This window comes from Miscanthus floridulus, chromosome 4, assembly GCF_019320115.1.
Source record: "Miscanthus floridulus cultivar M001 chromosome 4, ASM1932011v1, whole genome shotgun sequence".
In the NCBI taxonomy this organism is placed as follows: domain Eukaryota; kingdom Viridiplantae; phylum Streptophyta; class Magnoliopsida; order Poales; family Poaceae; genus Miscanthus; species Miscanthus floridulus.
The window spans coordinates 20,702,988-20,719,426 of record NC_089583.1 but is presented as its reverse complement, the minus strand read 5'-3'; the positions used below and the strand labels follow the sequence as shown (position 1 = coordinate 20,719,426).

The window sequence follows — 16,439 nt, the reverse complement described above, 5'->3', positions numbered from 1 at the left end:
AAGTATCCAGAAAAAAAATATAGTAGAGGGGGCTATACCGACTACCACCATATGTATTTAAAGCAGTTTCCATGGAGAAACAAAGTGTTTTCCCAAAAAAAAAGAAAAAAAGGGAAAATGAAGTGGAATGATACAAAATACATCACGAGGAACTAATGAAAGACAAATACATTGAGTATACCAAATCAATAGATAATGCACTTTAGGTCTTGTTTTGATATAGTCGGATTCACATAAATCCACATGTATTGGGATGGAGTGGAGTGGAACTTGAATTAAATTCCACCTCAATCCACCCAAACACATGTGGATTGATGTGAATCCAACAACATCCAAACAAAAGACCTTATGGGAGCAATCTATACACACAATACAATAGTTTAGCGTCAACCGGTAATAATGCATGACTTCGTCTGTACCCTTGTAGACTCTGTTAAAATTTTAATACAAAGTCACGCTGTGGGGATCTCCCTCACAGTTTTAGCGTAAAAAATAATAATGCATGACTTCAACATAATTCCCAGCATTAGAGAAGAATTTGGCTTAATAAAGGTAGCATATAGTACATTGCTAAGAGGATGAAATATTGATTCAGACAACTATTCAAAATTACAAACATTGCGCCTTATTATTATTTGCTTTCTGGCTTGCCGCAATACTGCTAGCAGTTTCGACCACTTCATCATCCAGGCTTACGTGATGTGCACCATGGCAGATTTCAGATTAGAAAATAGATTGACTAGGGAATAAGGGAAGGAAATTAGGAAAGAGCCAAAGTTGTTCGGCTTGTGTTGTGTGAAGCCGAATTTGTTTGTTTTTTTAGAAAAAAAAATCCATTTTACCTCCCTCAACTATTATCGAAGTTTAGTTTTCCTCCCTGAACTCGAAAACTGGGTAAACCACCTCCCTCAACTTTTAAAACGATTCATTTTACCTCCCTGATCCGGTTATAGGTGGTTTCAAAGCCGGTTTTGTCTTTTTCTTTTTATTTATTTTGGCTGAATATTTAAAAAATCATAGTAAATCACAGAAAAATCATAAAATGAAAAGGTCAATTTTGTTGGACTTCACATGAGTAGATCTATACAGTAAACATATAATATGGTATGCTTTAATACAAAGTTTTTGCTGTATCTTTAGATCTATGCTTTTCTGTAATTAATTCATAGCTACAGTTTCTATGGTCCAATTGTGGTAAAATTTTTATGATGGTCTAATTATTGTATGTTTTAACTGTAGTAAAAATTTCATACTTGTTCCTATTTTTATACACTTTTAACTATTTTAAAACTATTTAACAAGCATAAAACTAAATAAATGTATAACTCGGTTCAATCATACAATAATTAACTCGCTATAAAAATTTCACCACAATTGAACCATAAAAACTATAGCTTTGAATTAATTACAAAAAATCATAGATCTAAAGCTACAACAAAAAAATTTATATACTGTGTAGTTCTACTCATGTGGAGTCCAACAAAATTGGTTTTTCTATTTTATAATTTTTCTGTGATTTACTATGATTTTTCAAAGATTCAACCAAAATAAATAAAAAAGAAAATGACAAAACGGTCTTCGAAAACCACCCATAACCGGGTCAGGAAGGTAAAATGAACGGTTTTAAAAGTTGAGGGGGTGGTTTACCCAGTTTTCAAGTTCAGAGAGGAAAAATAGACTTTCGCAAAAGTTGATGAGGTAATGTGGACTTTTTTCTCTCTTTTTTTCACACTCTCGCGGTTGAAGCCCAATAGCTATCTGCACTTTCCTGCTAGCCCAAATGCTCATTCCCTTTTAGCCTTCTAGTCCATGTCGCCGCTTATCCCCTTCCTGCAGCCAACTTCCCTTCCACGGTGGTGCTACATGGGCTCTCTAAATAACAAACGGCAGTTTTCTCATAGATTTTTGCACATAAGCAAAATTATAATAAGCTACCAGAGTATAGGGAATAAAGATTAGAGTGTCCATTGAAAATATAAGAGAGAGATGTATGAAGAGAATATTCATTGAATGACTCTAACTAGCGCTACTGGAGTTGCTCTCGAAGGATACGCGACAAAAGAAAATTGTACAAAGGCATAGTCTTTTCTCATTCGAATTCGAAGTTAATATCTTCTTTTCCCATAGTATGAAAAGTACAACACCATGCACGCACCCGAGGACACCACAAGTCGGCAACGAACGGCGCCAACTAAACCGCCGGGATTCCCGATCCCGGCCGGCCGGCCGTCTGTCTCTATCCGAGCAGAATCAGGAAAGCCACGGCGAGCGGGGCGAAGAGTGGGAGCGCCACCGCGCGTGCGCCGCCATCACCGACCCTTCTTCCCACTCCCAACCACCGCTTGCCGGGACCCGCCGCCGCTCCGTTCTTCTGCGCAGTCGCGGGCGCCGCGCTGCCGCCGCCACCTGGAAGGCACCACGGTTAGGCGTGCGTCAGACAGCGTGAAAGCAAACGAGGATTGCAATTGCAATCGAAAACAACTAAACAAGTGCAAAGTGAGCTCCAAAAGATGCTCGCCACGAGTCGACGACCATATGTATGTATGCATATATTATATATAAAGTTTCATTTTCTTCTTCTCTCTCTCTTTTTTTTCGGAAACATATATGCGTTTGCACTTGTCTGTTCTACCGGTGCACTCTGTTCAGAGCTAGCACGTATGCAGTTCAGCAGTTGAGCTCCTGCAGCTGCAGGACAATCAGGTGTCCCGCAATCAGGGCGTAAACGCCGTCAGATGAGGCACTGTAAACCATCTAAAATCATGCAAGGAGACGAAGAAAACGGAGTGGAGAACACAGTACTGAAACTTACTGGGTGCGCTGCCCTGCGCCGCCGCCTGCTTCGCGAACTGCTCGAACACCTGCGCGTCCTTGGAGTCCGGTGGCAGGTTCAGCAGCCCTGCGCGTCGTCGCCACAACAGAAAAACACATCACATGTCAGTTGCAGGTCGCAGCACAGCATCCCAGGAGAAACACAGTGCTATGAACTAGTATGGAGTATGGACCCAGTGTGTTCACGTCTTTTTCATCGAACAAGAACTGGAATGGCGTGCCTAACGAGCTAGCTAAGGCCACTGCTAGGTCTAGGTGCATTTGTTGCCGACTTGTTGCTTGGATGTGTGCCGTCAGGCAGGAGTCCACACTTGTCCCTGTCAGAGTGTCGGGCCGGGGTCTTCTCTGGTAGCCCAAAGTGGCCAGAATGATTACTGATCAGGCGCCGAACCGAACCGGCATCGATCACGGGGTGGCCGGTTGCCGTGCAGCCGCAAGGAAGCCCGCGCGTTTGGAGCCTTCCCTTCTCCCACCTTGGGCTCCGGCAGACTGCACGAGACAACAAAGCCCGGTCGGTCCCGAGATATCTGTTTCCGATCCGTTTCCTATGGGACACGGAATTCTTGTGACATGTTGCTGTCCTAGCAAGGTGACGCTCGAAAGGAGGATCTGTCGGGCTTTGCCCTGATCTATATGCAGAGCCACAGAGGGTGGTCAATTTACAGCAATTCGTTTCTACTCCTATTTTCCTAGAAAATAATGGTGATTTTTCTAGGTTGAGGCATGGACGGACCGCACGTGTATGTTTTAACCGTATGTCCTAGTATTCGGCTTAGCAAAATTAACAAGTTCAGGTGAAGCTGCTTTCTATCTATCTATCTATCTATCTATCTATCTATCTATCTATCTATCCCTTATGAAAACATATCTTTCTATCTTTCGGTCTTCACGTATGAGCTATTCATGTATCATACTGCACTAAGTGTCACGTCGTCTCCTCCAATAAAGTGTCTTAACATCTTCAACTAAATGCAGTTATTACCCTATCTTTCAATTATGCAAGCTATCTACGCGTCATACTCCACTAAGTGTCGTATCATCCCCACCTCCTAACCTCCTAATAATAAATGTTACAATATCTTCTACTAAATGTAATTATTATTTCCAGTCATCAACATACATAGCATCAATGTTATATTATTTCTTCAACCATCACATTCTCCTATAACTCAATCTAATATTCTATAACCGTTTTATTAAACTTTTCCATTTGCTTATCCAATTTTGACAGCATATATATACCTCTCTCATAGATGCAGTGATACAACCATTTTATTTCTAAAAAAAAATTCATGCAACAACGCGAAGTATTCTTTTGTTATGATTAAGATAGAATAATAACTGAGACTTGTCAAGTATTGTCTAGTTCTATTAATAAAAAGAAAAGAAACTGTACTTAGCACTTTCTCGGAAAGTCTTAACCAAGTGGACAATTAGAGTACGTAAAGCAGCAATTAAGATCACAAGCTCTCAACCAGTAGCAGGTGGATCGATATGTCAGCAATCTGGCAATTAATGATTGATAGATCACATGCATACGTATGTTTCGCCTCTGTTATTACTATTATAGCTAGCTAGTCAGTGAGACACTACGTACTGGGGCAGTCGGAGATGTTGGCGGGGGCGTTGCAGACGGCGGGGAGGCCGAGCGCCTTGGTGACGTTGAGCTTGAGCCCCAGGTTGGGGTTGTCCCGGTCCTTGATCAGCACGCACAGGCACTTGCGGCTGCTCTGCAGCACCGTCTTGAGCCCTGCGCAGCAGTCGGGCGTCGGCGCCGTCGCCGTCGCCTGCTCCTGCACGTACGTCAGGCACGTCGCCAGCCCCACCAGCGTGTCCGAGCACTCCGCACGGTCCGCCGCGAAGTCGCCGACCACCCCCGTCGGCGCCCACGACGCCACCAGCGCCACCGCGGCCACAGCCAGCAACAAGGCCCTCCTCCTCGAATCCATGGCGCCCCGCCCGGCCGGAGCTGCTGGCAGAGGATCGCAACGAAGTTGCACGGGTTGGGGCGTTGGGCAATTGCTTGGGCTGCTGCGGCTGCCCGGGATGGCTATTGGCTATAGCGAGAGGCGGGCGGGGTGCGGACTATATAGAGGGGGGTGCGGCGGTGTGAGCGCGCCGGTGCCGGGTGCGGCAGAGCCTGCGCGGCGTCATGACGGCAGGTGAGGTGGTGGAGATAGATAGAGAGCTAGCGCGCGCGCGGGACCCGGGAGTTGGTTGCGGGAGGACCTGGCTGTCGCCTATGGGCCACGCGCCCACGCGGGCACGGCCTGGACGGGTGCCGCGCGTGGAGGCACCGGTGTCTCGGCCGGGTGCAGTGTGATGTAAGTGATGGAGTGGAGCGGTAGTGACGTGCGTAGCTAGATCGATGAATGGCAGCCGTTGAGTGCTGATTCGCTGCTTATTTGCCTCTGTCATACGCCGAGTGACAAGCCGGCTGATGGATGGATCCGTGCACGGATATGATGCTGCTGATAGTAATTAAAGCCCCTTTCGACACGGCTCATCCAAAACGGTTTCACCGGTGAAGCCAAAGCCGGTGAAGCCAGAAAAACTGGTTTTTCTCGGCTTCTAATTCATTTTAACTCCGGCTTATAAAACGGCTTCACGCATTGCGCAAAATAGATGAAGCCTAAGCCGGCATAAGCCGTGCCAAAGAGGCCCTAAGAAGCGTCGCTTTGCGAACATTCGCACACACAAAAAGATGGCTGTTCATCAAACTAATAAGGTGTGATATACACATATAACTTTTTTTTTGGACCGGAAAGCCGAAATAGACTTGGCGATTCAATCACTTCTTTATTTCAAGTAAAAATAAGATGCGATTTTCGTGGCCATGCATGTGTTAATCAAAACCGAACAGGAGATCGCAGAGCCTGATGCGGCAACAGTGCGAGGTTTGGGCGTTTGGGAGGGTAGTGCCGGATCTCCCAGGATCCACTGCAGTTTTTCCATTTGTCCACCACTGATTTCAGGGGCTCCAATCCAAGACTCGAAGGCCATCGCTCCAGCTATCCAACAGAGCCCAACTGTGGCAGTTTGGTAACCGATCGTCTGATGGGTTGTTCTGTGTTCGTCTTCTAGCCTTCGTTCGTTTCGCTGAAAAAACAAACAGAAACATTATTTCGGCTAATTTGTTGTGAGAGAAAAATACTATTTTGACTGAAAAAATAAACTGAAAAAAATGAATTATAAGAAAAGCGAACAAGGCCCTAGCCGGCAAGGTGACAGGGAGGTGCTGCTGCTGGAGGTGCCATAAACCACTCTGCTTGGGCGGATTGGGATCAAAATATCCCGTGACGAACTACGAAAGGGACGTACGATCATTTCCCCCGCCTTGCATTGCATGCGACCCGACAACTGTAGCGCAGGACTCAACTAGATGTCCTCCTGTGACGTTTGACTTAGGAGAGTCTGTTAGGCAGGGCTTTGGCTTCGGTTGCTTAGCAGTGGGAAAAGGGCTCCAGCTCTTCATGTGTTTTGCCTACCAAGAGCAGAGGAGGATCACTGGATTTAAAGCCTCTTTGGATCTCATGGTCTAAAGTTTAACCACTTTAGCTCTTGCGGCTTCAAACAGAACGTCTAAAGTGTTGTCTAAAATTTAGACCACCTCATTAAAAACTTTAGACCATACAAGTACGTTAAAGGGGTCTAAAGTTTTAGTCCTCAACTTTAGCCACTAAACTTTAGACCAGAGAATCAAACGGACCCTTATTCTCGTGTTAGGGACATTCAAATGTGTTACAGTGTATCAGGTTCTCATGACATCTGCAAGATATTTTCTGACAGTGAACCTTCACGAAAAAATCGTGGCTATCGACTTCTAAGGGCCTCTTTGGCACGGCTTATGCCGGCTTCGGCTTTATCTATTTTACGCAAATCGAGGCAATGTAGCGTGAAGCCGTTTTGTAAGCCGAGGTTAAAATGAACTAGAAGCCGAAAAAAGCCAGTTTTTCTGACTTCACCGGCTTTGGCTTCACCGGTGAAGCCGTTTTGGATGAGCCGTGCCAAAGAGGGCTTAAGGATGACTGCTTGATTGATGGGTCAAAGACTTAGATATTGACTATTTTTCCTAATTTCTTGATGTATTTGGCATTTTTCAAAAATAAGTAGACAGAAGAGCTGTCTATTATATTAATTTTTTGATGCATTTGTTCATCACGAAGCAAATGATGTTTAGTAGTGGACTAGGACGGTTCCTCCACTTTATGAAACCAAGATATTTGGTTTAAGGGCAATCACTGAAATCCCATTTTGCATCAATAAAGGAAAACAACAAAAAGCAATAGACTTGAGTGCAGATTATTTAATTATAATTATTTTTTATTTTTAAGTCTTATTAGGTAGTTCATTATGGCCCGTTCGGCTTGCTGAATCTTGGCTGAAACTGACTGAAAACACTGTTCTGGCTGAATTATTGTGAGAGAAAAATACTGTTCTGGCTGAAAAAACAAATCGAATATGGGGTAAGCCGAACGGAGCCATATTTATGTTTGTTGTTTGTATCTATCTACCTATTATTGGGATGCTCAACATAATAATAAAAAATAACTGCGAACTGCTCCAATACTTATCTTTCAAGATAAAAATTACACAAATCGTAAATAGCCCATCTAATCAACTAAATATTTTCTTAATTATATTTTTCACTTGAGTCACTGCCTGACCCGTCCAATCACGCGCAGGCAGCCACGCAGACCGCCGTGCTCTCCACGGACGTCGTCGTCGCCGCAGGCCGCAGCGGAGCATTAATCTTATCCACGGGGAGAAGGTCCGGCAGCACATGGTGCTCAGCAATGGAAACATAGCCAGTGGCGAAGCCAGGAATTATCCTTAGGGGGGCCAGCCGTCAAGAATTATACTTAGGGGGGGCCGACCAAAAGAGCCAACATGTAAAAACTAAGTGTAACTCAACTTGTCAGGTTCCTTGTGATGACTATCGAAATTAATTCACTGGCTTGAACGGGTGCTCACAATTTCTTATATGTATTCTAGGATCTAAGACGTTATTTTTTCAGTGGTAAGTGATATGCCCGTTAACAGCAATACGTATAGGATGACTTTGTAAATCTTGAGTACCGACTCGGTCTTTTTCATTGCGATAATTTTATTATCTAGTTGTGTTTTGTATGATTATATTATCTAGAAGATATTAATAGGTATATATGACAAGAATTTTATATAATCTCTCTCTTAATATGAATAAAAAATATTAAGTCATACTACTAATTTTTTTTGTTGTGAAATATTGGGGGGGGGGGGGGGTGCCATGGCCCCTGCCAGTCCCCCCCTGGCTCCGCCAGTGACATAGCACATTGTTGCAGCAGCAGCCGCCGTCACCACCCACCAACAGAAACAAACAAGGAGGGATCGAAAGAAAGGCATGGACATGGTGCCTGTTTTTGGCTCCTCGAGGTGGTGAACTGGTGGAAGAGCGAGCGAGCGCAAGAATACCAGTGAGCACCGGAGACTGGACGACGACATGCGGCGAGGATGACGCTGCCCGCGTGTGCCGGTTTCTCAACGACTTATGGGCTACGGCACATCGTCATTCGTCAGCAAGAGACTCAGCTCGGACCTACTCGATCACATGCATGAGCTCTGTTTGGTGGCGGCGTGCAGCGACGCCACGACGGCGAGCTCACAGCACAGGCACAGTGTTGTCGCCTTGCCGGACCTCAGGGCGTCCCCAACAAGGGGCTCGGAGCTAGCCCTAGCCGGAAGGATCACGTGGAGGAGAGGGAGGGAATGAAAACTCGCCGCTAGCGCTTGGCATCTCGCTAGTCTCGCACAGTTCCCGGTAACTGTACTGTCTCTGGCTACTTGACCCACCTCCATGGCTGATATATTTTGTACCTTTTTATTTCCACACTAGGCCAGGTAAGCTGACGATTTCTCCTCTCCCGTTGAGGACGCCCTCATGGAAACCAAAGGAACGGGCACCGGATGACTGGCTAATTCGTAGAGAATGTTTAATTAATCAGATGGCTGCTTTGAGATATGTGTAGAGTTAATAATTTGCCTATGTCATACCCGACGATGCAACTGTCAATATACTTTCAGCGATTTAGATGCGTTTTGGACTAGTTTCGAACCGTTGGATCTTACGATATGCCTAATCTTTTGGGGTTGGTCGTTGGATTCGGCATAAGGATTACACTTTGACCACGTCATTTGAGGGAAGCCATTGAAGGAGAAGATGATGAAAGATCTAGATAGTATTATGTATTTTTTGTTTCTGATTTTTTATATGTAATTTAGAAATGTACTGTGCTAAGATTTAATATAAGTCCTGCTTCCATTCGAGAAAATAATAATTTGCTGATGGGGCTCGCCGGAATATGTATGGACCAATATGCGGACCGTGAAAGTCATCTGCCTGATATTCTTTTTTTTGTTGTACTAGGAGTACGGCAAATTACACCGAAGACGATTCATTCCGATCGGCAGTTTTTGCTCTGTCCCAAAAAGATGGACATGTTGACTGCCTCCGTCCATAACCATTAACAATGATAATTTATTAGAAGCGGTTGGTTTATCCGCCTCCGAAAATTAAAAACATCTGCCTCGGCTGTTGTACTAATAGTAAGTGCAGATAAAGACATCTTATTAAGAGCATCTCCAGCAATTTTTCAATACTTTATCTTCGATAGGATGGTATTAGTGATCACCAATACTATTTTTGGGGTTACTGAAGAAGATGCTGCAACAGATCACCAATAAACCCCCAATATATGGGACCCACATATCAGAGATTATTTTATTTATTTTTTGTTTTCTTCTCACCTTTTTTCTCCCTTGGATATCGGATCGATAGCCATGCCCGCGGTCCTTTTCTCCCTCGGATCGGATCAACAGCCATGGCCGACTACACGAGTTCTTCTCCCGCAACCACACGAATCGACCATGGTGCCTACTACTTGGTCTCCATCACCATCGCCGGCAGCATCTCTGCTCGACTCCCGCAACCCCGCAAGTTCTGTCTCTCTCGTTCCGACGAGATTTGCGGCGTTGTGGAGCTCGCCATGGAGGAGCTAGCACGGGCTCACCGTGGAGGAGCTCGCGTGGGCTTGCTGTGGAGGTCATGCGCGGCACGGCATGGAGGAGGCTGGCGTGTGTGCAGCATAGCGACAACAACGACAACAGCACAACAACAAAAAAATGCATACTTTACAAGAAGGGGGAGCAACTTTGCAAAGTTCATGCAAAATGATTAATTCCAAACTATTAGTACGCAAGCTCTTAATAAGAAAATATTATTATATAAATAAATTAAGCATCTGTATAAAAATTAGTCCCTACTCCCTCCGTCCTCTAAAATTTATACTGGCTACATGGTGTTAATGTCTAGATTTGACAAAAAATGTTAAGAAGAAAACCATAATTGGGTTTAATCTATGGTACATACGTTATTTGAGGATTTCCTTTTAAGTTGTCTAAATTTTTTTGGAATACATTATATTACACTGCAAATTATTGGTGCTTAAGTAGGCTCTGTTATCATGTTAGCAAACAATAAGTAGGAACGCACTTAATTAAGCATCGTATCCACGTTAGCACCGTCGTAAATGTTTTACTCGAATCAAATAATAGGGACAAATAAACTGTCTTTTCAGCCAACCGTTCTGATGGAATGAAATGGATCAAACTGTGTGGGCCTGGACTCGAAACGGTCACAATTATGACATTAGTTCAATTGATGACACGCCAAGAAACGGCATCTTCTAGCGGTTGCATTCTGCAATCAAATCCAACGCTCACAAGCGGGCTAGTTGCAACAAGTTGTGATTATAGATGGTCAGGACCTGTTGCAATCCATGCAAATGCTTGGTTGGGTATTTATCAGACAGCTCAAAGTCGACTTTGAGACGGGCAACTGAGTAATGCTCTGAATGTTCACCAACAAACCTTGGACAGTGTGCCCGTATCACCACTCTACTGCGGCTGCCGCTACTAGTATTTATACTCGAAAACGCGTAGAAATAATATAGGAACTACATTCCACGTTGATCTATGCTCTATGATGTAGGGTATCAAGTTTTTGATGACTAGTTTTTTTTAAGGAAAACAACGCTACTACAGTTTAGGCCGTTTTTTTTACCAAAGTTGTTTTTGGGCCAATGCACGCAACATGGAGGCCTGTGACCCATCCTGCCAGATGATACGTGCTTGCGCCCATCCCGCTCCACATCCCGACCGATCCGCCACAGTATCACGTCCCCGCAGCTCTCGTGTTCGCGACCTCCATCTTCGCCACACCAGGGAGCCGAAGCAGCTGAACCACCTAGGGCTTAGGCTTTCTCCCCCCTACGATCTACTTTTGCAACACTCAGAAGAAACATGTCGGGTTGATAACCCCGGAGTCCCTAATGGGCCTGCTTCCCAGCAAAAAGCTCAGCCTAGAAGACGACGTTGCGGACGACGAGAAACTCCTGGGCCGGTCTAGATACCTAACGACAGGCCGTAAGAGTGATCCAGTCTCCGACCGGAAGGCCTGGCCAAGGAAGGGCGACGCTCGCTTCCGACTCCGACCCGCTCTCTGCGACCAGAAGGCCTGGCAAAGGAGGGGCGACGCTCGCTTCCGACTCTGACCCGCTCTCTCCGACCGGAAGGCCTGGCCAAGGAGAGGCGCCGCTCACTTCCGACTCTGACCCGCTCTCTCCGACCGGAAGTCCTGGCCAAGGAGAGGCGCCGCTCACTTCCGACTCCGACCCGCTCTCTCCGACCGGAAGGCCTGGCCAAGGAGGGGCGACGCTCGCTTCCGATTTCGACCCAAAGGCACCAAACCTCTGCCTGCGGCTCTTCTCCAACCGACGCGGTCGGAGCCGACTGGGAACGACCGAACAGGGACACTCACTCGGTGAGGACCCGAGAAATCAGGTGGAGCAGATAAGGTAAGGCGCACAAGTCAACCGCAATACTGAGGATGGTACCATGCACATCTGTAGGACAGTACTATCAGGCCATGTCAAAAAGGGTACTTTGCAAACTTCCAAACATGTCAGGACGCGAACAGTGTTGTGGGCGTCGATATTTGTCCTACAGTATGCACTACTACACAACGTGGCTTTTGTCCCGGTTTCCCAACCGGGACTATGAATCCGAGACTAATGGTGGGGACCTTTAGTCCCGGTTTGCTACAACCGGGACTAAAGATCCTCCCAGCTTAAAAAAAATAATGTCTCCCACCGCTTCGCCCCGTGAGATTCGAACCCAAGACCTCATGCACTGCCTCGCGCGGAGCTTACCACCCCACCTACACAACACATCTAACAATGGATGGAATGCTTTCCTTTTGAACTAACCCATCGGGGGACCTTTAGTCCCGGTTGGTGTTATTAACCGGGACTAAAGGGTCCTTTAGTTCGGGTTGGTGTTACCAACCGAGACTAAAGGGTGTACCTTTAGTCCGGGTTGGTATTACCAATTGGGACTAAAGGTTGAAGGACTTTTTAGTCCCGGTTGGTGGCTCCAACCGGGAGTAAAGGAACCTTTAGTCCCGGTTGGTATTACCAACCGGGACTAAAGGTCCTTTAGTCACGGGGACAAAAAAATGCCGAGGCTAATGCTAAATTAGGACATCGTTCTAAAGTCTGTTCTCTAGTAGTGATGGTAGACGTCGACATTTGCCAAAATAGAAGAAAAGGATGGAACCAACCACATGCATCAGGGCGTCAACAGTATTGTAGGCATCGACAAACCATCTCGTATCCAATAGCGTGGGCAACAAGACTAGGTAGCACACACTCCCTCTGTCTCACTTGTAAGGCCGTCCCCTTCATCTATAAAAGGAGATGCGCTCTCTCCTAAAAGAGGATCGATTCAACGAACAAAAGACAACACACAGATCATTCCGACTCACTCTCTGCTAGCTTTAGACATTCTAAAGCAACACAGAGCATACGTTCCAATACTTAGCGCACGTAGAAGCTCCCGTCACTCTCGGCCCTTCGGTCCAGAGTCCGACCGGACCTCTGGTACCCCCATCTTATTCTCACTCGTTTGTAACCCCACAGCAAACTTCAAGCACCTAGGCTCAGGAATAAAGTCACCGACCGACTCAAACTGGACGTAGGGCACGTTGCCTGAACCAGTATAAACCATGTGTCATTGAGTGCTAGGCCACATCCGATCACAACGTATGGCAAAACGACAAATATTTACTAGTTGGTCACTTTTCGCATCGACAAAACAATTACAACATACGCCTAAAACAGATGAAACATTTAGAACATACACTTGCAACATAGTCATTTGCAACATATGCAACATCCAGATAAAACACTTGCAATATACGTCCTGAAAATAGATAAACACTTGAAACATTCGTGTGCAGCCATAGCAACATATGCAACATCCAGATGAAACACTTGCAACATAAATCTGAAAAACATATGAAACATATGCTTGAAACATGCGTGTATAACCATAGCAACATATGCAACATCCAGATGAAACACTTAAAACATACGTCGGAAACAACTGAAACACTTGAAACATAGGCTTGCAACATGTCTGAAAACGCCTGAAATACTTGAAACACATTGTCGCCGGCGGTCACGACCAACCTGGTTGGGAACTGCGGTGGCGCAGGCCTCCCCTTCTTACTAACAGTGTGAGGTGGATGGGGGCACAAACGCAGGTGCAGGCGTAGGCCTCCCTAGCCTCCCCTTCCATGATAGACGAGGTGGATGAGGGCGCGAGCGGGAGCGAGCAACGGCGCGTAGGCCGGCAGCACGGGGCGTGCGAAGCAGCCCATCCCGATGGGACGGGCGTATGATTATCTTTTTTTAAGGGAAGCAACGCTTAGTACAGTTTAGGCGGTTTTTTTAATGTCGTTTAGACGATTTTTTTTGCCAAAGCTTTTTTTTTTTTTTTTTGCCAACGCCGGCCCAGCATGAGCCCGTGGCAGGCAAACTCAACAAACCAAAAATGCCACTGCGGCCTGCCAGCGCACTGCGCGCATATCAGGCTGGATTCCATCCACTGCAGGCCTTCGTGTCTGTGTGCGCTTGACCGTTTCTCCCGGCCCACAAGGTCCATTTTGTTTTCGTCGCTTCGACGGCACAAGATGCTGCTACATGAGAGACTTTCGGCGGCAGTTTCGTCCCAGATCCCCAGAATCAACTAGATAGCGGATCAACACCGAGCCACCGCCTTGCCACGACGCTCGACGTACGGAGTCCCAACTCCCCTGACAACGCCGCGCGCGGCGCGCTCCCTGCCGCCGTCGGTGGGATCGGCACCGACATCCATCACGATCCGCTGGTATGCCCTCTTCATTCGGCCCTCGCGACCGTGCCTTCCCGATCGGCCGAACTACAGCGAGCCTGCGCGATACGATCCGACCTCTCGTGTCACTGTATGCTGCAGGTACGTCTCGAGGCCTTCGATCGTATCCAGCATGTCGTCGCCGGAGCCGCGCCGCGCACAGCAACGTCGCAGGCTTCCCGCGCCCGCCACTCCCGCCGTCTGTGGCGGCGGCAACGCCGGCGCTCTGCCCTTGGACGCGCTGTGCGAGATCCTGCTGCGTCTCCCGGGCAAGCAGCTCTGCCGGCTGCGCACCGTGTGCCGGGCGTGGCGGTCCCTCCTCTCCGCCCCGTGGTTCGCCGCCGCGCACGCCGCGCGACGCCCGGAGCCCTACATCGTTGCGTCCTACGCCGACGACGTGGACCTGGACCGCGACAGCCTCGTCGACGTCCTGGACATGTCGTCGGGCCAGATCGTCAGGCACGTGGCGGCAGGGAACGCGAGCGACATGGTCGTGAGCGTGGCGGCCTCCGGTCTCGTCTGCGTCAAGACGATCAACAGCGGCAGCTTCCGGTTGCCCGACCCGGTCACCGGAGCCGTGCACAATTTATCAGACAGGCTCGCACCAGAGCACGCTGCGCGAGGGTTCAGCCTGCGCGACTATGGGGAGCCCGTGCACATGTTTGGGCAGGTCGCCGGAACATGCGAGCTCAAGGTGCTGCGGATGCTTCCATTTCGACAACGGCACGACGGCAGTGGCAGCGACCGTGACGACCTGTTTGAGGTCTGCACATTCAGCAGCAGTGCACGGTGGAGGGGAATGCAGGGACCTCCGAGGTCTTTCGTGTGGAATGAATGGACCAGGGTGGTCGTCGGTGGGGTGGTCTACTGCTTAAGCGTGGCGGCGTATTTCGCCGTCGTGAATCGCAGAGCCGATGAGCAAGGCTGGATAGTCCGGTTCGATCTCGAGGCGGAGGAATGGAGGCCAAGAATCAAGGGACCCAGCGACCTCGTTGGTGGTGGCGGCCGGCACAATTTGTATCTGAAGCAGGTTACATTGGCCAACCTGAATGGTTCCTTGGTCATTGTTCATGGTTCAAGCCGCGTCATGGACCTGTGGTTCCTGAAGGACTCCGAGGAAGGCCTTTGGGTCAAGCAGTATAGTGTGCAGATTGAACGTTCTGGACACCTTTCACCCATGCATCCTTTGTTGGTGTTAGAGGACGGCAGGATTGTCACGGTTATTAGATCCATGGGACTGCTGCAGATTTATGACCCAAGAACAAGTACATTCGCGAGTCTGATGATGTTAAGGCATTCCTCTCGAGTTAGTGTGCATGCTGGAAGCTTGTTGAGCCTACATAGTGAGAACTAACCTCTCTCTTAATGAAATACATGCTCAGACATGGTCAGCGGAAAAACCTAATGAGGTGACAGGTGAGCATTGCCATGCATATATTGTCCTTATTATTTTATTTTTTTACTGTGATGGCATCACTAAGGACAACTGGTGGATTCGTTTTGTGTTCTGTGTTCTGTTACGGATACATTTACTGGTGGGAAGGAGGTAATTGTATCAATAATAATCCGCAAATATAACTGATGCATGCCCAGTGTGAGTAGAGCAGAGGAGGCCGGGGACCTGATTCCCGGTCGGCATGGATGGAAGAAGTGGTGATCAACGGCCCTAACTTATCAGCCTGCCTTATTAACCACGGTATTATGTTTTTCTCTCATAAGAAATCAGCGAACAGTACTTTTTAGCCAGTCTTTTCAACGAAGTGAACAGGGCCTGAATTTAGAGGTGGTGAACGAGTGGGAGGGATGGAGGGTGTTCCTTACCTGCGGAATGAGAAAGAGATGGATGGGAATGGTAAACTAAAAAGTAGGGCCTACTTTCAAAAATAAAATAAAAATTAGGGCCCCCGTGGAGACCCCACAGGCGCAAGGATATAATAGAAAACATTAGTGGTGGTCTTCTACTTTTTAATTGTTCGAGTAAGGGCTCTATGTGAGTAGTTTTTCGTCCCATGGTAAAAAGGGCATATGGGCTAAAGTATTGAAATTGCTCTTACCTTACCGCGCCATGCATGAGGATAGAGATGCTGGTGCAGCAAACTAGCCTCTCTGTTTAAATATAGGATTGTAGGATTGTCACTACGAGAACGGTTTGATGATACTCTGTTGCTTGGTGTGCATTGAGTGCGTTTTCCTTCTCCGTTTTGTCGTTGTAATGGTGGGTGCACTACCTTAAATGTATAGATCGAGCCCAGAATCTTGAAATAAAGCTTCCTTCATCTATAAATATATGCGAATGTTCTCTACATGCTTTGTGTAAACTCAAGTTGGATTTCTGA

At 47.1% G+C, this 16,439-nt stretch overlaps 2 protein-coding genes across 3 annotated transcripts; one reads left to right on the top strand and one right to left on the bottom strand.

Moving 5' to 3' along the window:
- Positions 1–2,066: 2,066 nt before the first annotated feature.
- On the bottom strand, positions 2,067–5,101 carry LOC136551110 (non-specific lipid transfer protein GPI-anchored 14-like). 2 transcript variants are annotated; one of them, XM_066542696.1, is made up of 3 exons: positions 4,430–5,090; positions 2,813–2,899; positions 2,067–2,406 (listed from the first exon to the last, which is right to left on the bottom strand). In XM_066542696.1, exons 1-3 carry the CDS (start codon positions 4,779–4,781, stop codon positions 2,237–2,239), a joined length of 609 nt encoding a protein of 202 aa, XP_066398793.1. In that variant the 5' UTR covers positions 4,782–5,090; the 3' UTR covers positions 2,067–2,236. The 2 variants fall into 2 exon arrangements, with proteins under 2 accessions (XP_066398793.1, XP_066398794.1); XM_066542697.1 differs by lacking the exon at positions 2,067–2,406 and adding an exon at positions 2,418–2,688 and having other exon boundaries at positions 4,430–5,101.
- An 8,883-nt stretch (positions 5,102–13,984) lies between these two features.
- Positions 13,985–16,293, top strand: LOC136551109 (F-box protein At3g07870-like). Its single transcript, XM_066542695.1, has 2 exons — positions 13,985–14,100; positions 14,206–16,293. Exon 2 carries the CDS (start codon positions 14,237–14,239, stop codon positions 15,455–15,457), a length of 1,221 nt encoding a protein of 406 aa, XP_066398792.1. The 5' UTR covers positions 13,985–14,100; positions 14,206–14,236; the 3' UTR covers positions 15,458–16,293.
- The last annotated feature ends 146 nt before the right edge of the window (positions 16,294–16,439 follow it).

Bases quoted from the DNA above. Each gene is read 5' to 3' on its own strand.
- LOC136551110 (XM_066542696.1), bottom strand. From the start codon at position 4,781: ATGGATTCGAGGAGGAGGGCCTTGTTGCTGGCTGTGGCCGCGGTGGCG. The intron at 2,900-4,429 runs GTACGTAGTGTC...GACGACGCGCAG, and splicing joins CAACATCTCCGACTGCCCCA to GGCTGCTGAACCTGCCACCG. The intron at 2,407-2,812 runs GTAAGTTTCAGT...GGTGCCTTCCAG, and splicing joins GGCGCAGGGCAGCGCACCCA to GTGGCGGCGGCAGCGCGGCG.
- LOC136551109 (XM_066542695.1), top strand. From the start codon at position 14,237: ATGTCGTCGCCGGAGCCGCGCCGCGCACAGCAACGTCGCAGGCTTCCC.